Source organism: Pelodiscus sinensis, chromosome 25 (genome assembly GCF_052426305.1).
Source record: "Pelodiscus sinensis isolate ZL-2025 chromosome 25, ASM5242630v1, whole genome shotgun sequence".
Classification (NCBI taxonomy): Eukaryota; Metazoa; Chordata; order Testudines; family Trionychidae; genus Pelodiscus; species Pelodiscus sinensis.
This window is the reverse complement of record NC_143076.1, coordinates 153,933-176,093: the sequence shown is the minus strand read 5'-3', so window position 1 is coordinate 176,093 and position 22,161 is coordinate 153,933. Positions and strand designations below refer to the sequence as shown.

The 22,161-nt window shown below is 59.4% G+C and overlaps 2 protein-coding genes across 2 annotated transcripts; both read right to left on the bottom strand.

Moving 5' to 3' along the window:
• Positions 1–574: 574 nt before the first annotated feature.
• Positions 575–2,444, bottom strand: LOC149521597 (maestro heat-like repeat-containing protein family member 7). The gene is made up of 5 exons (XM_089773276.1): positions 2,279–2,444; positions 1,774–1,879; positions 1,155–1,259; positions 617–752; positions 575–585 (listed from the first exon to the last, which is right to left on the bottom strand). Exons 1-5 carry the CDS (start codon positions 2,338–2,340, stop codon positions 575–577), a joined length of 420 nt encoding a protein of 139 aa, XP_089629402.1. The 5' UTR covers positions 2,341–2,444.
• Positions 2,445–19,418: 16,974 nt separating this feature from the next.
• Positions 19,419–21,872, bottom strand: LOC149521596 (maestro heat-like repeat-containing protein family member 7). Its single transcript, XM_089773275.1, has 6 exons — positions 21,734–21,872; positions 21,113–21,180; positions 20,608–20,713; positions 19,990–20,094; positions 19,461–19,596; positions 19,419–19,429 (listed from the first exon to the last, which is right to left on the bottom strand). The coding sequence occupies exons 1-6, from the start codon at positions 21,749–21,751 to the stop codon at positions 19,419–19,421; spliced, it is 444 nt and encodes a 147-aa protein (XP_089629401.1). The 5' UTR covers positions 21,752–21,872.
• Positions 21,873–22,161: the final 289 nt, after the last annotated feature.

Genomic DNA, 22,161 nt, shown 5'->3' with positions numbered 1-22,161 from the left:
CTTGGAGCGACCTCCATCAAAAAGTGTTGCCCCCCGTCCCGCCCTGCTTCCCCTTCTATGGGAGAACCGGGGCAAGGTGCGGCGCTGCCCCTAGGAAGCGCCGCCCCTTTGAAACGCCGGGACAGCGTCACAAAGGGGCAGCGCCGCCCTGTCCACGGCTCGAATAGTCGAGGGAAAATGCATCGACCATTCGATCAGCGACTCCCCGCTTCCCACCCCGCGTCCTACCCGCACGAGGGCCCCAGCCAGCCCCACCCCCGAGCCCTGCCCTGCCCTGGCAGCGCGTCCTTACCTCTCCCACCCGCACGGTGTTGCTGTGCGCCAGGACCCATCTCTCCTTATAGTAGTGCCTGCACCACAGGTCCTCTGCCTGGTGGATGTTGAGGCCTGCAAGAGACAAACCAGGGTGATTCTGCTGGCAGGTCTGAGCCCTTCCCCTCCCACGGGTCCCTGCAGGCATCCCTGGGCAAATGGAGGGGCACAGGGGGCAGAAGGGGAACACAGAGGGACGCATCCCCCCTTGGGCCAGTCTGGGGGGAAAGGGCTGGGTCCCCTCCCCCCGCCGCCGGCACCCTCAGGGTGTCCCTGGGGCCCAGGTCCCGGCTGGGTTCCTTACCCCTGTGGTGCAGGAGGACTCGGTACAGGCTGTGCACCCCCTTCCGGGCCAGCCGGCTGACGTCTTCGGATGGGTCCGAAATAAAAAGGCCCAGCTGGGCCACGTGGTGACCCATCCTCGGCCAGTCGGCGGAGTTCTGAGGGGAGAGAAGAGGGGGGGGGGGTCCCTCAGCATCCTGGGGCTGCACATCCCATGCTAACGGCCGCCGAGGCGGTTCTGAGCTCGGGGACGGACAGAGACACCTCCCGGGGCGGGGCGGGGCGGGGCGGGGCGGGGCGGGGCGGGGCCGGCCTTGCGAGGAGACAACCCTGAGCAATGGCCCCGACTGAAGGGTCACTCCGGGGGTGGAACAAGAGGATCCACTGACGGCCACTCCCCAGTCTGGGGCCCAGGTGCCCCCCGGAAAGGCCCAGGGTCGCCCCTCCCCGGGGAAAGGAGAACGCGGCCCATTCCCGGCCCATTCCCAGCTCTGCCTCCCGGGGACGCTCCCAGCCCCGCGCCCTGCAGCCCCAGACCCCCCGGCTCCGAGGTCACTTACCTCAAACCCCGGGAGGGTGGTGGCGACTCCCAGCAGGGCCGTGGTGCTGCCAAGGGCCCTGGCTCGCTCCTGGGGCAGGCGGGACTCCAGCCACGGGCTCAGGTGCTGAGGGGGAAAGAGGCAGGTCAGGACCCGTAGGGAGGCGCCGGTTCTGGGCAGAGCCTGGGGCTCCTCTCAGACTGTGCCCCCCCCCCAGCCACTGACACAGCTCCTCTCTCGGCCCCCCGAGGAAGCAGGGCCAATGGCCCCGTCCCCCCCACGGGGCTCACCTCCATAATCAGCTGCAGCCTGACGGTGTCTGGGGACTCGGCAAGGAGGCTTGCCAATAGGGCCTGGAGGTCGACGGGAAGGGCCCGGATGAACTGCTGCAAGACAAGGGGGAGCCCTGGGTCAGAGGGGGGTTGGGGAATCCAGGGTGCAGCCTTGAGCAGGGTCTGAGCCGCCTCGCAGAGCAGGGAGGAGCCCAGGCTGGGCATGGAAGGGACGGGCCCCCAGGGAGAGCAACGGGAAACCTGGAGGGAAGGATTCAAACCTGCAGCTTCTTCTCTCCCTCTGCCCCCACCCCCACTCCTCTCTGGAGCTCCAGCCCAGCCCGGGAGCAGGGCCCGGAGGGACGTACCTGTGTGTGGATGGGCTCCTGCTGCCAGTCCCCAGACACAGTCTGTCCCACGGCCGCCCTCAGCAGGGGGCTCAGGAGCTGGGCCTGTAGGGGAGGCTGCAAGGTGCTGGCAGGAGAGAGGGGCAGAGACTGTTAATTCAGCAGCAGGGCTGTGTCCAGACTCAGGGGGTTTTTCGGGAAAAGTAGCCTTTTTCCGAAAAAACATCACCTGCGTCTAGACTGCAGTCGCGTTCTTTCGAAATTAAATCGAAAGAACGCGGCTTTTCTTTCCACGGCGGTAAACCTCATTTCACGAGGAAGAACGCCTTCTTTGGAAAGTGCTTCTTTCGAACGAAGGCGTTCTTGAATGGAACTAGGGCTTCTTCGAAAGAGAGCATCCAGACTCACTGGGTGCTCTCTTTCGAAAGAGGCTTGCAGTCTAGACATAGCCCAGGAGACAGAGACTTTCCCACTCCCTGGTCAGGGGATCTGCTCTGGAGGGGAGCCGGCGGGGGGGGGTCGGTACCTGAGGCTGCAGGCGGCGTTGAGGCAGTCGGCCAAGACCAGTGGGGTGGGGGAGTCCTCCATGATCTCCTGTGAGACCCAAGGAGACAAAGGGGCGTGTGAGGCTGGGGCCCCCAAGAGACGCTCACACGGCCAGCGCCCCCACCCAGCAGGATCCAACCCCACTGCCTCCCGCTGGCCTGTAGCCCCCCTGCCCGGCACAGGGCCCCTCCCAGCACCCCCCTCCCAAACCGGGACCAGCTCAATCCTTGTCCCCAGGCCGTCTCCTGCCCCTCACTGCCCTGGTGACCAGCCTCTGAACCTCCTCACCCTGCTCCCCAGGCGCATCCTCAGCAGCCCGCTCTGCTAACCTTCCAGCTCCCCCCCCCCATGGCACGGGGAGACCCCTCCCTGTTCCGAATCCCCCTCCCTGTCCAGCACCCCAGACCTGCCCCATTTCTGTGTCCCTCCCTCCTCCAGCATCCCCACGCACCCTCCCCATGTCCACCTCCCCCTCCCCCTCCAGCATTCCTGGCCCCACCCATCCCATTTCCAGCACCCCCACCCGCCGCCATGGCCCAGGCAGACCCCTGTCCACCCCACGTATCCCCTCCCCTCCTCCCGGCCGCCGCGACTCGCTCACCACGATCCTGGCCATCATGGTGTCCTTGCAGCAGTGCGGCGCCAGGGTGTCCTCGCCCCTTTGGAGGGCGGCGAGGCAGGCGGGGGGGACGGCCAGGAGGAACCGCTGCAGGGCGGCTGGGCTCTGCACCCCAGAGAGAGTCTGTGAGCCTGGGGCCTGCCTGCCCCCCACGGACAGCTGCAGGGCTCAGGCCTCCCAGGAGTGGAGGTGGGAGCTGCCGGTTGTCCAAGCACCCACACTCCCCCCCCCAACTGCTTCCTCAGGCTTGTGGGGGCCCAGCTGGTGCATGACAAGAGACCTCAGCTTGGGGGGCCCAGGTCATGCAGGAGAAGGGGCCCCAGGGGGATCCCCAGGGACAAGCCCCTCCCGGAGGGGGGGACGTGCTGGGAAGGGGCCGGACAATCTCGGGTCCCCCCCCGTGTGGAGAAGGTTCCTACCGTGTCCCGGGTGTGGAGCTGCTCTTCAATATCATAGATGGCCCCTTCCTCCACCCGGGAGTCCATCCGCTCCTGGCAGAGCTCCGCCGAGGCGCAGGGGGGCTCTGTGCGGGAGGGAAGGGACCAGGGTGACTCCAGCGGCCAGCAGGGGTCACGCGCCCCCATGTCAGGGACCCAGGGCAGGTTGGGCCCCACACGCCCCTCGCAGGGACCCATCCCCCTTCCACCCTCACATCTGCCAACGCCCTCAGCAGAGCCCCCGCCAGGAACAAGAGAGCCAAGCAGCAGCTCCCGCCCCCATCCATTGCCCTGGCTGCGGGGCAGACACTGGGGCTGCCCCCCCGTGTACTGGGTGAGCCCCTGGGCCCAGCATGTTCACGGCCCCTCACCTGGGTCTGAGCGGCTGCAGGAGGTGGCCCGGCTGCAGCTGGAGGCCCAGGCGCTGCTGCTCACTGAGCTGGACCCACAGCTGCAGGGGCTGGTGCGGAGAGGCTGGGGGCTCCCGGAGACTGGCAGGTCCCCGGGGGCCGGGCAGGGCGATGCCCCCTGGTGGTAATGGGGGCTGGGCTCCTGGGGCAGGTGTTTCTCTCCACAGAGGAGGCCCCAGAGCCACCCTACCCGGCTGCCCCGCTGGGCTGGGTCCCGCCTTCCCAGCCGCCTCTGGAGCCAGGTCCGGAGGGGCCTGGCCGGTGGGCGAGTCGCCCCGAGCTGGTGGGATTCAGCTTCCCCGCCCGCGGGGACGGAGGAGCTGCTTCCCACCGGCCCTGGGGCCATCTTCAGGGCTTTCCGGAACCACAGCCTGATGTGTTTGGCCATGCTGCAAATGAGGGGAGCAAAGGGGAGCTTGGGGCGCAGCCTGCAGACCGAAATCCAGGGGTTCCAGCTCCCCAGAGCGACTGCCCCCAGCCCCCAAATGGCCCCTTGCTTATCGGCTCGGTCTTGCACAGGCACTTCTGGCCCTTGACCGAGGGCTGGGCCTGCCTGGAACCCAGCCGGCCCCGGGCGGGATCCAAACCCCTGGGGGCTCTTACCTTCTGCAAAACGCTGTCCGGATGTGGAACTCACAGAGGACAAAGCAACTGTGAGCAGGAGACGCACCAGAGCTAAAGCAACCGGGGGTCTCCAAAGTCCCCTGGGCCCGCCCCCCCTTTATCAGCCTGAGATGTGGGTTCCTCTGTGAGGTCACCACCTCCCCACCTGCCCTTTGCCTGATCTGCTGAGGGCTGCCCAAAGCCCCTGTGAGGTCACTGCCCCCCCCCTCACCTCACCCTGCCAGGCAAATGTCCTGCCTCTGGCCACCCCTCTGGGAAGTTGGAGCCATTCCTAGGGGTCCCCCCCACTCCCTGACTGGGCATCCTGCAGCCAGCAGCTCCAGTAGCCCCATAGGCTGCTCCCTGCCCTACGCTGCAGGCTTCTTGCACAAGAACTGTTTCACACCGGAGTTCTTGCGCAAAAGGTCTCGTGCAAGAGCACCTCCACCCTGCCATGTGCTTTTGCACAAGAGTGTCCATGGCATTGTGAACGCTTTCTTGTGCAAGAAAGCTCTGATGACCATTTTAGCCATAAAAGTGTCTTGCTCAAGAAGCCCCTGGTGTCCGTCCACGCTGCCTTCTTGCACAACAGCTCTTGCACAAAAGGGGCTTATTCCTCGTGGGGAGAGGAATAACTCCTGTGCAAGAAGCCCTCTTTTCTGATGCTTTACTGCAAATTTACTTGCACAAGAATTCACGTGCAGTGTAGACGCGCCACAAGTTTTTGCACAAGAACAGTTGTTCTTGAGCAAAATACCTGCAGTGCAGGCGTGGCCTTGGTGTCACCCAGCACTGGACTTCCTGGCCAGGAGCAAGAGTTAGAGCCTCCCACTCGCCCCGCTGCCTCTCACGGGCTCCCGTCCGGCCCCAGCCCTGGGCTTTGCCCTAGCGCATCCCAGCAAGGCCTCTGGCCTGCACTAGACCCATTGACATGTGGAGAATCCACCACTGCCCTGGGGCGCTTTTGTCTATGGGACTCGGACTCACAGCTGAGCATGGAGCCTGATTTCTCCCAGGACTTGGGCTCTTTCCTGGCCAGGCCCTGGAACTGGTTCCACCTTTGTCTGCCAGGGACCGATACTGTCTCTCCAGGGAGGCCCTGCAGTGCAGGCACCTTCCTTTCCCCCCTCCGGAGCAGTCATTGTTCTGCACCCCACAAAGCAGTGGGGGGCTCCTGGCTGCCCCAGCTCCAATCTCTGAGCTTCTCTCTCAACGGGGGCCAGGCCTGGAGGCTCTAGTCCCCCTGGGTATGTATTTCTACACTACCCCGCTAGTTTGAACTAGCGAGGTAATGTATGCATACCGAACTTGCTAATGAAGCCCGGGATTTGAATTTCCCGGGCTTCATTAGCATAAAGCCGGCGCCGCCATTTTTAAAAGCCGGCTAGTGCGAACCCCGTGCCTCGCGGCTACACGCGGCACGGGCTAGATAGTTCGAACTACGTAGCCATTCCGAACTATCTGTACTCCTCGTTCCACGGCACGGGGTTCGCACTAACCGGCTTTTAAAAATGGCGGCGCCGGTTTTATGCTAATGAAGCCCGGGAAATTCAAATCCCGGGCTTCATTAGCAAGTTCGGTATGCATACATTACCCCCCTAGTTCGAACTAGCAGGGTAGTGTAGACATACCCCCTGAGACTCACTGGTGCTGGCTCACCCCCTGTCCTGCTCGTGGCTCCGTTGTCCTCCTCCCCACAGCCCCCCCCAGCTCTAAATGCTGCTCACATCAGTTCCCCTTCCCCGTGGCCAGGCACTGCAGGGCTCTGGGGGCTGGTTTGCTGCCCTCAGCCCTGCAGTAGCCTGCTCCCCAGTTTGCAGCCCCTCCCATCATGCGTGGGGTCTCCTGGTACCGGAGGGAGGACGGGGGCAGACCAGGAAGGTTAATTTGATGTTGCAGCGGCAGGAAGAGGAGGGGTGGCGCAGAGGAGCTGTCAGTACATTATCCCAATACGCCATCCCAGTGCAGGCGTCGCACTCAGCTCTACCTGCAGAGGAGTCTCTATCTGCGCTGAGCAGAAAGGGGGTCTAGGACACACACACAAGTAGCCCCAGAACCACGCAGGAGCAGAGTCGTTCTGCGAAAGGGAGAGGTTTATTGGGTCTGCGAGGGCGGCCGTAGGGGGGTGTCGTGTGTGTGCCACTCATCTCCGTCTGGGCAGCGGCACCGGTCGGGCTCAGAACTGGGCACAGGACCCGACCACGGCACCATCGATCTCCAGTGTATCGATCTGCTGGAAGCCGCGGCAGAGCTGAATTGCAGAACGGCTGCCCATTGGCAAAGACCTTGAAATGCTGGTTCCTGCAGCCGATGGAGAGGAACCCACTCCTCCTGGGGGGAGGAGCAGCCAAGAGAGGAACCCACTCAGACCGGTCTGGCAGCGTGACGTAGTGGAACCAGCGCTGCCTAGGTAGGGTTTTACCTCCCCCCAGTCTGCTTCTGAGACCGAGTTTCCCCCTCTGCCCCATGGGCTAACAACAAGGCACTTTACAAACATTCTCTGTGTCATCGGCATTGTATGAAGGGGGAAACTGAGGCATGGAGCGGCATCTGATTTATATAGCTCAATCCAGTCCCCACCCCTCTCGGTCTGCAGGAAAAGAAGCCAAGTGCTCTTGTTCCCACCAGTCCTCCATTCCCCTGCTTCCACCTGATGTCAAATACACAAAGCTCACTACTTCTTTCCTGCACTTAAGCCAAGCAGATCAGGATGGGGAGGAGACATGAGGGAGCCCCCAGGCTCTTGCTCTTTCTCGCACATACACACACATATATTACTTTAGAAAATGCCAGGTGTGAGCTAGAGGAGAATCTCCATTAAATGTTAGCACTATAGGGCATATGATACATACATAAAGCATTTACAGTCCATCCAGCAGAGGGCAACAATACACCCCGCACACATGTAGCTCCCCCTCCTTTTCCAAATGCCCCAAGATTTAAACTACTGGAGACTACCCATTAGTTGTTAGTTGTATAGGAACTATGGGTATGTCTACACTACAAAGTTAATTTGAACTAACAGCCGTTAGTTGGAATTAACTTTCATAGGTGCTACACATACAAACCGCTAGTTTGGACTTAATTCGAACTAGGTAAACTTCATCCTACCAGGAGTAACGCCAAATTCAAATTCAGTAGTTGGAATTAAGGGCTGTGTAGCCACTTAATTCGAAGTAGCTGGAGCCCAGCCCTCCCCAGGTTCCCCTGGTGGCTGCTCTGGGCCAAACCAGGAAAACTCCTCTCCTCTCCCCTGCCCTGGGGCCCTTAAAGGGGTAGACTCTGGCCAGACGGCACTTGCCAGAGCCAGCCCTGCCAGCAGTCTCTGCCCCGAACCAGCGGCTGCAGGATGAGCCAGGCAGCCAGTGCCAGCGAGCCGTCCCCCCGCCCAGTCCCCCAGCACCCAGGGGCCAGCCAGGGGCCGTAGATGGCGCGCACCCTCCTGGTCTAGTGTGGAGGTCATGGACCTCATTGAGGTTTGGGGGCAGGCCCCCAGCGTCCATGATCTCTGTACTAGGAGGAGGAACGTGGCCGTCTACGGGCGCATAGCGGCCGCCATGGCCCGAAAGGGACACAGGCCACCCAGGAGCAGGTGCACCTGAAAGTAAAACAGCTGCGGCAGGCGTACGCCATGGCCACCAGGGGCGGCGTCGCAGCAGGGGCTGCCACCTGCCCCTACTTCCCTGCCCTCGACCGACTCTTGGGGGGGCGGGGCGGTCCGTGCCAGCCCAGGAGGCAGCGAGCCGGGACTGGAGGGCCCTGACCTGGGCACACCGGAGGGGCCACCACAAGGAGTTCCAGCACTGGAGTCGGCAGGGTCATCCAGGGAGACCGTACCGGGGAAGTAGTTCCAATTAAGTAGTTCGGGGGAGGAGGCGGGAGGGAGACCAGGGACCGCGCACGTGGGCCATGCCTCCCACGGATCACACAGACACCTGTGCACGTGCAAGCACATGCCATGCCACGCTCCAGCTGCGTGACACCCAGGGGCCGTGGCCCAATAGGCACATGCATGTCTGAAGAGACCTGACATGCTCCTGACCCTGGGGCGGTACCACAACTTCACGAGTTTTGCTTACAACACACCTGTTGATACAACCTAGAATCATATTTGCTTTTTTTGCAACAGCATCACACTGTTGACTCATATTCAACTTGTGGTCCACTATGACCCCTAGATCTCTTTCCACCATGCTCCTTCCTAGACAGTCGCTTCCCATCTTGTATGTATGGAACTGATTGTTCCTTCCTAAGTGGAGCACTTTGCATTTCTCTTTATTAATCCTCATCCTGTTTACCTCTGACCATTTCTCTAACTTGCTAAGGTCATTTTGAATTATGTCCCTCTCCTCCAAAGAAGTTGCAACCCCACCCAGTTTGGTATCATCTGCAAACTTAATAAGCGTACTCTCTATCCCAATATCTACATCATTGATGAAGATATTGAACAGTACGGGTCCCAAAACAGACCCTTGAGGAACTCCACTTGTTATCCCTTTCCAGCAGGATTTAGAACCGTTAACAACAACTCTCTGACTACGGTTACCCAGCCAATTATGCACCCACCTTATCGTGGCCCTATCTAAGTTATATTTGCCTAGTTTATCAATAAGAATATCATGCGAGACCGTATCAAATGCCTTACTAAAGTCTAGGTATATGACATCCACCGCTTCTCCCTTATCCACAAGGCTCGTTATCCTATCAAAGAAAGCTATCTGATTAGTTTGGCATGACTTGTTCTTCACAAACCCATGCTGGCTATTCCCTATCACTTTATTACCTTCCAAGTGTTTGCATAGGATTTCCTTAATTACCTGCTCCATTATCTTCCCTGGGACAGACGTTAAACTGACCGGTCTGTAGTTTCCTGGGTTGTTCTTATTCCCCTTTTTATAGATGGGCACAATATTTGCCCTTTTCCAGTCTTCTGGAATCTCCCCTGTCTGCCATGATTTTTCAAAAATCATAGCTAAAGGCTCAGATAGCTCCTCTATCAGCTCCTTGAGTATCCTGGGATGCATTTCATCAGGAGCTGGTGACTTGCTGACATCTAACTTTCCTAAGTGATTTTTAACTTGTTCTTTGTGTATCCTATCTTCTAAACTTACCCTCTCTCTGCTTGTATTCACTACGTTAGGCACACCTCCAGACTTCTCGGTGAAGACCGAAACAAAGAAGTCATTGAGCATCTCTGCCATTTCCAAGTTTCCTGTTACTGCTTCTCCCTCCTCACTAAGCAGTGGGCCTACCCTGTCCTTAGTCTTCCTCTTGCTTTTAATGTATTTATAAAAGATCTTCTTGTTTCCCTTTATGCCTGTAGCTAGTTTGATCTCATTTTGTGCCTTTGCCTTTCTAATCTTGCCCCTGCATTCCCGTGTTGCTTGCCTATATTCATCCTTTGTTAGTTGTCCTAGTTTCCATTTTTTATACGACTCCTTTTTTATTTTGAGATCATGCAAGATCTCCTTGTTAAGCCAAGCTGGTCTTTTGCCATATTTTCTATCTTTCCTACACAGCGGAATTGTTTGCTTTTGGGCACTTAACAACGTCCCTTTGAAATACTTCCAACTCTCCTCAGTTGTTTTTCCCTTCAGTCTTGCTTCCCATGGGACCTTACCTACAAGTTCTCTGAACTTATCAAAATCTGCCTTCCTGAAATCCATTAGCTCAATTGTGCTGGTCTCCCTTCTACCTTTCCTTAAGATCATGAACTCTATTATTTCATGATCACTGTCCCCTATACTGTCTTCCACTTTCAAGTTCTCAACTAGTTCCTCCCTATTTCTTAAAACCAAATCCAGAACAGCTTCTCCTCTGGTAGTTTTTTCAACCTTCTGAAACAGAAAGTTGTCTCCAATGCAGTCCAGAAACTTATTGGATAGCCTGCGCCCCACTGTGTTAGTTTCCCAACATATGTCTGGATAGTTGAAGTCCCCCATCACTACCAAATCTTGGGCTTTGGCTAGTTTTGTTAATTGTTTAAAAAAGGCCTCATCCACCTCTTCCACCTGGCTAGGTGGCCTGTAGTAGACTCCTAGCATGATATCACCCTCGTTTTTTACCCCTTTTAGCTTAACCCAGAGACTGTCTACACAGCTATCTCCTACGTTCATCTCCACTTCAGTCCAAGTGTGTACATTTTTAATATACAAGGCAACCCCTACTCCCTTTCTTCCCTGTCTGTCCTTCCTGAGCAAGCCGTACCCTTCCATACCAACATTCCAATTGTGCGTCCCATCCCACCAGGTTTCTGTAATACCAATGATATCAAAGTTGTATTTATTGGTTAGCAATTCCAGTTCTTCCTGCTTATTACCCATACTTCTTGGATTTGTATATAGGCATCCAGGGGTACGTCTACACTACAGCGCTAGTTCGAACTAACTTAGTTCGAATTAGTTAATTCGAACTAAGCTAGTTCGAACTAACGCATCTAGAACTAAAAACTAGTTCGAACTAGCGTTTTGCTAGTTCGAACTAGTAAGTCCACATTGAGTGGACTCTGAACAGGGCTTAAGGATGGCCGGAAGCAGTGCCGGCAGGGCATAAAAGGAGGACTTAGAGCATGGAGATGCTGTCTCAGGCTAGCCGAGGGCTGCGCTTAAAGGGTCCCGACCCCCACCCCGGACACACAGTTCTAAGGGGTGCCCCGCTTGCAAAGAAGTTCTGGCTTGGAGTGCCCTGAGTGCCCACACTGGGCACATCACACCACTCGGCCATCAGCCCGGCTGCACTTGCCGCAGGCTGCCATCTGCGGAGAGGGAGTAATTGGGGGGCTGCAGGAGAGCTTCCACCCCCAGAAGCCCGCAGAGCCAGCCCAGTCCTCCCCATCGGGGGCTCGTACCCCATTCCTCCCTCACCTCCTTCCACTTACCCTTCCTTAGCCCCCCCTTCTTATTGATGTACAAAATAAAGATAACGTTTCTTCCAACATTGACTCTGTCTTTATTGAAAAAAAACTGGGGGAGACTGGGAAAAGGAGGTGGGAGAGGGGAAGAGAAAGGCTGGGAGAGGGGAGGGCAACTAACATGATCAGGGGTTGGGAACAGGTCCCATATGAAGAGAGGCTACAGAGACTGGGACTTCTCAGCTTAGAAAAGAGGAGACGGAGGGGGGACAGGATAGAGGGCTCTAAAAGCAGGAGTTGGGTGGAGAGGGTGCATACAGAAAAGCTCTTCATTAGTTCCCATAAAGAAGGACTAGAGGACACCAAAGGAAAGGAATGGGTAGCAGGCTTGAAACTAGTAAGAGAAAGTTGTTCTTCTTCCCAAAGCAAATAGTTAACCTGTGGAACTCCTTGCTGCAGGAGGCTGTGAAGGCTACAACTAGAACAGAGTTTAAAGGGAAGTGAGATAAAGTGATGGAGGTTGGGTCCATGGAGTCCTATTAGCCAGAGGGTAGGAGTGGTGTCCCTGCCCAAAGTTTGTGGAAGGCTGGAGAGGGATGGCACGAGACAAATGGCATGGTCATTGTCTTCGGTCCATCCCCTCCAGGGTCCCTAGGGTTGGCCGCTGTTGGCAGACAGGCTACTGGGCTAGATGGACCTTTGGTCTGACCCAGTACGGCCATTGTAAGCTCAGGGCTCAGGGTCGGGGGTCTCAGTGGACCCCCTTGATTTTCATGCACACCTGGTCCTGGGTGGCCAGGCTGGCAGCTCTCCTGCCCTAGACGGCCACTTTCCTGTGCCTAGTGAGGAGATCGTGGACGAGGTCCACGATGTCCGCACTAGCCCAGGAAGGTGCCCGCCTCTTGCGGTCCAGGGCAAGCTCCCGGGAGCCGCCAGCCTGGTCCCGGCAAGAGGGGGTGGGCTGGGGGGCATCGGGTGGGTGGCTCTATGCCGTGCCAGGTGCAGGGTCTGCTAGCTGGGTGCTGGCAGGCTTGCACCTGGCACGGGCACCGTAGCCAGCCCGTGCCCCTTTAAGGGGTCCGGGGCCGGGAGGGGGGCATAGAGTTTCCCTGGTGTTGGCCAGAGTGGCCACCAGGGAAACCTGGGGAGGGCTAGCCTCCCACTAGTTCGAACTAAAGGGCTACACAGCCCTTAGTTCGAACTAGCTAGTTCGAACTAGGCGTTAGTCCTCGTAAAATGAGGTTTTCCTAGTTCGAACTAAGCGCTCCGCTAGTTCGATTCAAATTCGAACTAGCGGAGCGCTAGTGTAGCGCCTATTAAAGTTAGTTCGAACTAACGTCCGTTAGTTCGAACTAACTTTGTAGTGTAGACATACCCTAAGATACTGATTTGATCTTGCCTCCCTGTTGTGCCCTGACCCTCCTTGCTCCTTCCCATTATAGGCCGTAATCCCCCCCATTTCCAACCCATCTCTCAGTCCCGCACATTCAGCACTTACCTGTGGGCTTTGCTCACCTGTCCCCGTCGAGCCTAGTTTAAAGCCCTCCTCACAAGGTTAGCCGGTCTGTGTCCAAACTGAATGACAGGAAATTACCTGTGAGAAATTTGAATGTGTGGAATCCAGGGAGCTCAGGGCTGGGGTGTGTGGGTGTGGGGAGCTCAGGTTAGGGGGATGGAGTGTGAGGATGTGGGGGAGCTCAGGGCAGGGGGGTGGGAAGTCTGTAGATGTGGGGGAGCTCAGAGCAGTGGGATGGAGAATGTGGGAGTATGGGGAGCTCAGGGCGGGGGATGAGGAGTGTGAGGATGTGGGGGAGCTCAGGGCAGGGGGTGGGGAGTGTGGGAGGATGGGGAGCTCAGGGCAGGGGTATGGTGGAGCTCAGGACAGGGGGCTGGGGAGTGTATGGGTGTGGGGAGCTCAGGGCAGGGAGTCCAGGAGTGAGGGGGGGCGCAGTGCAGGGATTGTGGTGCAGGAGTCAGGGGTAGGTGGGGGGGTGTTTGGAGGCTCAGGGCAGGGGACTGGGAGTGCAGCCACTACACTACTTGGCCACCAAATCCCTGGAGTACACTGTGGCTGTGCAGCCCAGTGTGCTGACAGCACCCAAAGCCCCGCCCCCAGCCCGCCAGGCTTAGTGGGGCACCCCAGAACGGCTTCCTATCGCCCTTGTCTAGCACAACATGGACAGTTGGTTCCCACTACCGTGATCTCCTAGGAGACTGAGACACCATTCTGCCAGGACGGCCCAAGCTGCTGAGGGAAATTGCCCCTCACCATCCCGTCTGTCCAGGTCCCTCTGCCTCTGGGTTTGTTCTTCAAGGGCCAGATGTGTGGGGCTGGGACTGTCCTTGTTCTGTGTTTGCAGAGTGCCCAGCAGAATGGCTCCTGCTTCACCCCTGGCCTAGAAATAACCAGAACAGGCACTTTGGGGAGGGAAGAACCAGGGAAGGGAAGGTTTGGGGCCGGGGGCTAAGAGGCGGGGCTGGGAGGCAGGGCTGGGGTGGAGATGCAGATGTAGGGAGTTGGGGTGGAGGCTGGAAGAAATGGAACTCAAGGAGCTGGAAGGGTTGGTGAAGGATGGAGTAAAGGGAGGGGGGCCAGTCTACAGGACATGGAGGTGCCAGCCACAGGAGGGAGGAAGAGACGTTTGTTTGACAGGACCCCAGGGATTTGGGAGCGAGGAACAGTGGGAGGGGAGTGGGAAACATTTGGGGAGAGGAACCTTTGGGAGACCTGGTGGTGAGGAGGGCGGCAGTCAATGGGAGAGGAGACAAAACGGAGCAGGTGCTGCCTGGGTCCAAGGAGGTGGGGAGAGATGGGGTCTGGGTGTCACGAGTACCAGAGTTAGCTGCACCTCCGTCCTCCTCCCTACCTGGTATCTCTGCCCCCTCCCTCCCGAACTTTCCTTCTGCATGTCTCTGGGCCTCTCTGTCAGTGCCAGAGGGGATCCCCCGCCCCCCCATGGCTGGATTCTTCCCTTCCCGAGACATGCAGTCACCATCTCAGTGGGGTGGGAGCCCTTTGATGCTTCGCCTGCGTGTTCCCAGCCGAGAAGGGGCGGCTAATCCCGCAGAAGCAGAGCCCTGCACTTTTGAGTACCTGGACCCAGGGTTTTGCTGCTTTATAGCGGGTGGGGTTAAAATAACGGAACGTCTCTTGTCCCACCAATCCCCCAGGACTCACCCCTCTTCTCTGCATTGCGCAGCGTCCGGGGGATACCGCCCCGCGGGGACACTCATGCCCGTGTCCAAGGGGCTGTCCCGTAGCCTATGTCAGTGTGAAAAGCATTAAAGGACCCTGCCCCAGAGGGAGAGCGTCTCTGGGGGCGTTGTCCCGGGATGACTGCAGTGCTTTGTCCACACCAGAGTAGTGAGAGGCAGCCGCAGCCAGGGTTGCCAGATGGTCAATAAAAATACCAGACATACTTGCCATTGCATCACAACCTAGAGTACATCTTATTTAGAAAATTGAGATATTTTCTCAATTTATCTCCTGGACAGAAAGCTCAAATACTGGACTGTCCGGTTCAAACGGGACACCTGGCAACCCTAGCCGCAGCCCCTGCCCGGAAAAGCTCCCACGCTAAGCACCTGGGGGATTTAGGAGCACCAAGCAGTGGGCACAAAGCACAGTCACACACTTGTGCTCCCAACTCCCTTAGGGCTTTGAAAATGCTCCCCTTAGACGAGTTAGAATCAGTGTCCCCGTTTCACAGACGGGAGCTGAGGCCCACTCAGGGGAGTGGCAGGGCCAAGGGCTCTGCAGCAGACCTGGGACTTGAATCTCAGTCTCCCAGAAGTTCCACAACCAGCCCGCTCTGCTTTGCTAAAGGAGCAGGCGGGACTGTTTGTGCAGGAGGAGGAGCTGGGCTGGCTGGCTGGCTGGGGCAGGCCACAGCAGGGCTCAGCCCTTGGCCTGGCTGAGAGCGAGGAGAGGCCTGCAGGCTGAGGGGCAGTGTGACGGACCGGGCCGTGTCTGGGCACAGCTGAGGGCGTCTGCTCAGGGCAAATTGCTCAACTTCGGGGCTCCTTACAGCCCCCAGACTGGTGACCTCTCCACACAGGCCACAAACCAATCCCACAGAGCGCTTCAGCTGCCTGCCTGAAGCCTCACGAGCAAAACCCCTCCGGCACCCCAGCAATATCCATGCCCCCGATGGCCCCGGGCCTCATACACCGGTGGGGGTCCTAGCACCCAATCCCACCTACCCCGAACAAGTTCTGTCTGGTCCCAAGAAACCAGCCACAGATCCCTGGTCAATTTACCCTCTGGATCTTACCCACAAATCATGCTGAGCCAATCCTTTAGCATCTAACACCTAAAGGTTTATTATTACAATAAAGAAAAGCATGAGAGTAAGGTTGTTAAAGGAATAGTATGTTACATGCACCGAATCTCCCAGTTCTCGATGCAGCCTCTAGCAGAGATGTTACAGCTGCTGGTTTAAGAGTTCTTCTTGCACATCCTAGGGTCAGGATGGGTTCACAGGTCTTCCTGGCTCTTCGATCCCTGCAATGCTGCCTCTGGAATGAAGTGCTGAGCTGAGAACCAAGATGGCATCGACCACATGGCCTATTTAACCCTCCTTCCTGGCCTCTTCTTGGCTGCAGGAGATCACCTGGTCCTCAGCCTCTCTCTGCTGGCCGCTCTTAGCTGTCCGCCCTCATGCTTTAGGTGTGTCCTTGGCCCATTCAGTGCCATTGTCCCACAAGGCCTCGCTAATTAGCATGTCCACAGGCCGGGCTCTGCCCAATGCTCAACCACATGCAGATAAATATTCAGGATCCACACAGACTACAGATTCCTAACTACACACACAGACGTTATACAACCACATAAATAGCTTACATAGGACTATCAGATAATAAGCTTCTATTCAGCACCCCACATGGCCCCCTTTTCTACCATTTTCTGGGGCCAACACCCCCACCTATGGGTGCAGCAGTGATCTGGCTGCTCCCCTCAAGATCCAGTAATGTGACAGGCAGTGACTGGAGGAGCTGCCTGGGCATAGACTGTAACCCAGGGGCCCACAGTGCAGCAATCATCAGCAGTGTCTGTGTCTCCCCAGCCCCCATTCAGAGCTGAGTACAGGTACCTCCCCAGCCCCCTCCCCACCCCCGTCTCCTGCTCACAGCAGGTCAATAGGGTTCTCCCATTCTTGGGCCTCTGGTTCCCATGCAGCTGCTCCCAACAGGAGTCCCTTGCAGCCCGGCAGGCTGGGGCAGGCCCCATCTCTCCAGCACCAAGGTGATGACGGATACAGACACCAGGAGGAGCGAGACGAGGGTGCAGCCAATGGCCTAGCGGGCAGGAGATGTGGCCGGCCCTGCAAATGGAAAGGACCTGGTGACAGTCGGGTGCAAAGTGGCAAATGGCTCTGCAGTGCCAGCACTAGGCACAGAGCAGCTGCCGTGTAGAGACCTTGTGTGAGTGCCCAGAGGGCTAGATCTACAGGGGATCATGCTGCAGGGGGCATGTTCCCCCGACAGGAGGCCGAAGTGACAGAGGCTGTTGGGGACTCTCCTCCCTTTGCCCAGGTGGTGTTGGAGGAGCAGGGAAGGACCCAGGTTTGCTCAGGCTGCACCAGGACTTGGTGCAAAGGCCTGACAGGAGCCAGCAACGGACACAGCAGCCCAGACCCTCTCGCCTCTCCCCAGTATGGCTGGCAGCTCACAGGGGCGACCCCGCCCTGGGCACGAGGCCTTGGCACCGGCTGTGGGCTCAGGAGGGGCGGACATGGGACATAAGCGATGCCGAAGGGAGGGGTGTGGGCATTAGAGGCCACTACCATTGCCCCGCCCCCTTCCCCGCACCTACCCCTGCCCCTGTTCTGAGGCCACGCCCCCACTCATTCCACTCCCCCCTCCCTCTGCTGCTTGGGCTCCCCCACCCTCACTCAGGTTCGCTGGCCTGAGGCTGGGGTTATGGTGCAGGATGGCTGGGGAGTGGGGCGCGGGAGAGGCTGCGGGTTGCAGGCTCTGGGACAGGTTCAGGGCAGCGATGGGAGTTTGGGTGCAGACTCAGAGGCAGTTAACTGTGGGAGGAGGATCCAACAGGAGGCTGGGGTTTGGGGTGGGGGGTGTCTACCCCAGCTGCCTGAGAGATACTAGACTGACTCTGGTTTCCTTGTGTCTCCCCGGCTGGGCTCTCACTCCCACTTCTCCTCTCAGGGTCCCTGCCGGCTCCCCTGCTCTATCTGAATGCGTCCCTGGCGCCTCCAACCCCCCCCCCCCACAAGCCTCACGAATGTGGCCCCGACTGAGACATCTCACTCCCCTGGCACTCCAGCCCCAGCACAGATTAACTCTCCTGGGTTCCAGGGAGAGTGGCATTTGCGGGTCCCTCTCAATCTGAGGGGGGGCCAAAAATGAGGGATCCCCGAACCTCAGTCCTCCCTGTCCCTTCCCCTCACCTCAGTGAGGCTTGTGGGTTTTGGAAGAAGGGTTTTTGTATTTTGCTTTTCTCGTGTGTGGTCCCCAACTGGTTTTTCTGGGGGTCAGTGGCCCTGGAGACAAAAAAGGTTCCTCATCCCTGCCTTTAATAAAGAAAACTTTGAAACCCTTTGTGGGAGACAGAAATTAACATTTTACCTTATTTAAAATGAAGTTTCCTAAAGTTAAAACACCTAATCTGTGTAAACATTCCAATTAAACCAGTCACCCAAGCTCCAGCACTAGCACAATGGCGCCGCGTGATGATGCAATGGACGGTGCGCACCCAGGCTCCTCCCCTCAGCTCTCTTCTGCACCCAACCGCCCCGTCCCAGACCCCAAACTCCTCGGTAGAAATGTGGCCCTTGACCACTTGCCAAAATGCCCCCCCCCATTAAACATTATTGACAAAGCCTGATCCAAATGTTTTTTGAAACGTTATTTAATCAGAATTTAAATACATTCTATACAATTGGGAGGGTTGGGGGGAGGGGGACGCAGCTGCTGGCTCCTCAGCTCCTTGTGCTCTCACTGGCTGTCTTCCTGCTGCAAGGGAAGCAGAATCCGTCACATTCATCCCTGGGGACTCAGGGGTACTGGCCCCCCCCAGCATTTCCACCCTCCTCCCCCCTGCGCTGAGACTTGTTCTGCTCTCTGCTCACCCCCCGTCAGGCCCGCAGGGTGAGCTTCTGACCCACCCAGCAGGGACGTGGGGTGGGGGCAGCATGAGGAAAGGGGCGGGGGACTCCCTGAGGGGATGGGAAGGAGACCCTGGCCCTGCCCCACTCTCCTGCATCTGCTCCGGCTGCTCACCATGTATCCCAGGAGCTGATGGGCCTGCCCATGCAGGGCGTGGGCCAGGACCAGCCCGGCCTGGCTGGGGCGCCTCAGGGGGGAGCGGGCAGCGAGCAGAGCCTTGTCTAAAAAGCAGTTCTCCTGCTCTGGCGTGAAGAGCTGCCCAAAGACCTGAAATCAAGAGCACGGGAGGTTTCAGCTGACGGCCCAGAGCCCGGCCCCAACTCCTGGGGCTAAAACAGCTTCCTCCTTCTGCAAACTCCCTTCCAGACCCTGCACCCAGACGCTCTCCTCACCCTGCACCCCAACGCCTGCCCCAGGTCACACCTTCCTCCTGCCCCCAAGACCCTCCCAGACCTCACCCCCTCCGCACAACAGAGCAGCCCTAGGCCACTGGCCAACATCTTGGAGCGACCTCCATCAAAAAGTGTTGCCCCCCGTCCCGCCCTGCTTCCCCTTCTATGGGAGAACCGGGGCAAGGTGCGGCGCTGCCCCTAGGAAGCGCCGCCCCTTTGAAACGCCGGGACAGCGTCACAAAGGGGCAGCGCCGCCCTGTCCACGGCTCGAATAGTCGAGGGAAAATGCATCGACCATTCGATCAGCGACTCCCCGCTTCCCACCCCGCGTCCTACCCGCACGAGGGCCCCAGCCAGCCCCACCCCCGAGCCCTGCCCTGCCCTGGCAGCGCGTCCTTACCTCTCCCACCCGCACGGTGTTGCTATGCGCCAGGACCCATCTCTCCTTATAGTAGTGCCTGCACCACAGGTCCTCTGCCTGGTGGATGTTGAGGCCTGCAAGAGACAAACCAGGGTGATTCTGCTGGCAGGTCTGAGCCCTTCCCCTCCCACGGGTCCCTGCAGGCATCCCTGGGCAAATGGAGGGGCACAGGGGGCAGAAGGGGAACACAGAGGGACGCATCCCCCCTTGGGCCAGTCTGGGGAAAAGGGCTGGGTCCCCTCCCCCCGCCGCCGGCACCCTCAGGGTGTCCCTGGGGCCCAGGTCCCGGCTGGGTTCCTTACCCCTGTGGTGCAGGAGGAGTCGGTACAGGCTGTGCACCCCCTTCCGGGCCAGCCGGCTGACGTCTTCGGATGGGTCCGAAATAAAAAGGCCCAGCTGGGCCACGTGGTGACCCATCCTCGGCCAGTCGGCGGAGTTCTGAGGGGAGAGAAGGGGGGGGGTCCCTCAGCATCCTGGGGCTGCACGTCCCATGCTAACGGCCGCCGAGGCGGTTCTGAGCTCGGGGACGGACAGAGACACCTCCCGGGGCGGGGCGGGGCGGGGCGGGGCGGGGCGGGGCCGGCCTTGCGAGGAGACAACCCTGAGCAATGGCCCCGACTGAAGGGTCACTCCGGGGGTGGAACAAGAGGATCCACTGACGGCCACTCCCCAGTCTGGGGCCCAGGTGCCCCCCGGAAAGGCCCAGGGTCGCCCCTCCCCGGGGAAAGGAGAACGCGGCCCATTCCCGGCCCATTCCCAGCTCTGCCTCCCGGGGACGCTCCCAGCCCCGCGCCCTGCAGCCCCAGACCCCCCGGCTCCGAGGTCACTTACCTCAAACCCCGGGAGGGTGGTGGCGACTCCCAGCAGGGCCGTGGTGCTGCCAAGGGCCCTGGCTCGCTCCTGGGGCAGGCGGGACTCCAGCCACGGGCTCAGGTGCTGAGGGGGAAAGAGGCAGGTCAGGACCCGTAGGGAGGCGCCGGTTCTGGGCAGAGCCTGGGGCTCCTCTCAGACTGTGCCCCCCCCCAGCCACTGACACAGCTCCTCTCTCGGCCCCCCGAGGAAGCAGGGCCAATGGCCCCGTCCCCCCCACGGGGCTCACCTCCATAATCAGCTGCAGCCTGACGGTGTCTGGGGACTCGGCAAGGAGGCTTGCCAATAGGGCCTGGAGGTCGACGGGAAGGGCCCGGATGAACTGCTGCAAGACAAGGGGGAGCCCTGGGTCAGAGGGGGGTTGGGGAATCCAGGGTGCAGCCTTGAGCAGGGTCTGAGCCGCCTCGCAGAGCAGGGAGGAGCCCAGGCTGGGCATGGAAGGGACGGGCCCCCAGGGAGAGCAACGGGAAACCTGGAGGGAAGGATTCAAACCTGCAGCTTCTTCTCTCCCTCTGCCCCCACCCCCACTCCTCTCTGGAGCTCCAGCCCAGCCCGGGAGCAGGGCCCGGAGGGACGTACCTGTGTGTGGATGGGCTCCTGCTGCCAGTCCCCAGACACAGTCTGTCCCACGGCCGCCCTCAGCAGGGGGCTCAGGAGCTGGGCCTGTAGGGGAGGCTGCAAGGTGCTGGCAGGAGAGAGGGGCAGAGACTGTTAATTCAGCAGCAGGGCTGTGTCCAGACTCAGGGGGTTTTTCGGGAAAAGTAGCCTTTTTCCGAAAAAACATCACCTGCGTCTAGACTGCAGTCGCGTTCTTTCGAAATTAAATCGAAAGAACGCGGCTTTTCTTTCCACGGCAGTAAACCTCATTTCACGAGGAAGAACGCCTTCTTTGGAAAGTGCTTCTTTCGAACGAAGGCGTTCTTGAATGGAACTAGGGCTTCTTCGAAAGAGAGCATCCAGACTCACTGGGTGCTCTCTTTCGAAAGAGGCTTGCAGTCTAGACATAGCCCAGGAGACAGAGACTTTCCCACTCCCTGGTCAGGGGATCTGCTCTGGAGGGGAGCCGGCGGGGGGGGGTCGGTACCTGAGGCTGCAGGCGGCGTTGAGGCAGTCGGCCAAGACCAGTGGGGTGGGGGAGTCCTCCATGATCTCCTGTGAGACCCAAGGAGACAAAGGGGCGTGTGAGGCTGGGGCCCCCAAGAGACGCTCACACGGCCAGCGCCCCCACCCAGCAGGATCCAACCCCACTGCCTCCCGCTGGCCTGTAGCCCCCCTGCCCGGCACAGGGCCCCTCCCAGCACCCCCCTCCCAAACCGGGACCAGCTCAATCCTTGTCCCCAGGCCGTCTCCTGCCCCTCACTGCCCTGGTGACCAGCCTCTGAACCTCCTCATCCCTGCTCCCCAGGCGCATCCTCAGCAGCCCGCTCTGCTAACCTTCCAGCTCCCCCCCCCATGGCATGGGGAGACCCCTCCCTGTTCCGAATCCCCCTCCCTGTCCAGCACCCCAGACCTGCCCCATTTCTGTGTCCCTCCCTCCTCCAGCATCCCCACGCACCCTCCCCATGTCCACCTCCCCCTCCCCCTCCAGCATTCCTGGCCCCACCCATCCCATTTCCAGCACCCCCACCCGCCGCCATGGCCCAGGCAGACCCCTGTCCACCCCACGTATCCCCTCCCCTCCTCCCGGCCGCCGCGACTCGCTCACCACGATCCTGGCCATCATGGTGTCCTTGCAGCAGCGCGGCGCCAGGGTGTCCTCGCCCCTTTGGAGGGCGGCGAGGCAGGCGGGGGGGACGGCCAGGAGGAACCGCTGCAGGGCGGCTGGGCTCTGCACCCCAGAGAGAGTCTGTGAGCCTGGGGCCTGCCTGCCCCCCACGGACAGCTGCAGGGCTCAGGCCTCCCAGGAGTGGAGGTGGGAGCTGCCGGTTGTCCAAGCACCCACACTCCCCCCCCCCAACTGCTTCCTCAGGCTTGTGGGGGCCCAGCTGGTGCATGACAAGAGACCTCAGCTTGGGGGGCCCAGGTCATGCAGGAGAAGGGGCCCCAGGGGGATCCCCAGGGACAAGCCCCTCCCGGAGGGGGGGACGTGCTGGGAAGGGGCCGGACAATCTCGGGTCCCCCCCCCGTGTGGAG

Bases quoted from the DNA above. Each gene is read 5' to 3' on its own strand.
- LOC149521597 (XM_089773276.1), bottom strand. From the start codon at position 2,340: ATGGAGGACTCCCCCACCCCACTGGTCTTGGCCGACTGCCTCAACGCC. The intron at 1,880-2,278 runs GTACCGACCCCC...CTCTCCTGCCAG, and splicing joins AACGCCGCCTGCAGCCTCAG to CACCTTGCAGCCTCCCCTAC. The intron at 1,260-1,773 runs GTACGTCCCTCC...TTTCCCCCTCAG, and splicing joins AGGAGCCCATCCACACACAG to CACCTGAGCCCGTGGCTGGA.
- LOC149521596 (XM_089773275.1), bottom strand. The intron at 20,714-21,112 runs GTACCGACCCCC...CTCTCCTGCCAG, and splicing joins AACGCCGCCTGCAGCCTCAG to CACCTTGCAGCCTCCCCTAC. The intron at 19,597-19,989 runs GTAAGTGACCTC...CTCTCCCCTCAG, and splicing joins CCACCCTCCCGGGGTTTGAG to AACTCCGCCGACTGGCCGAG.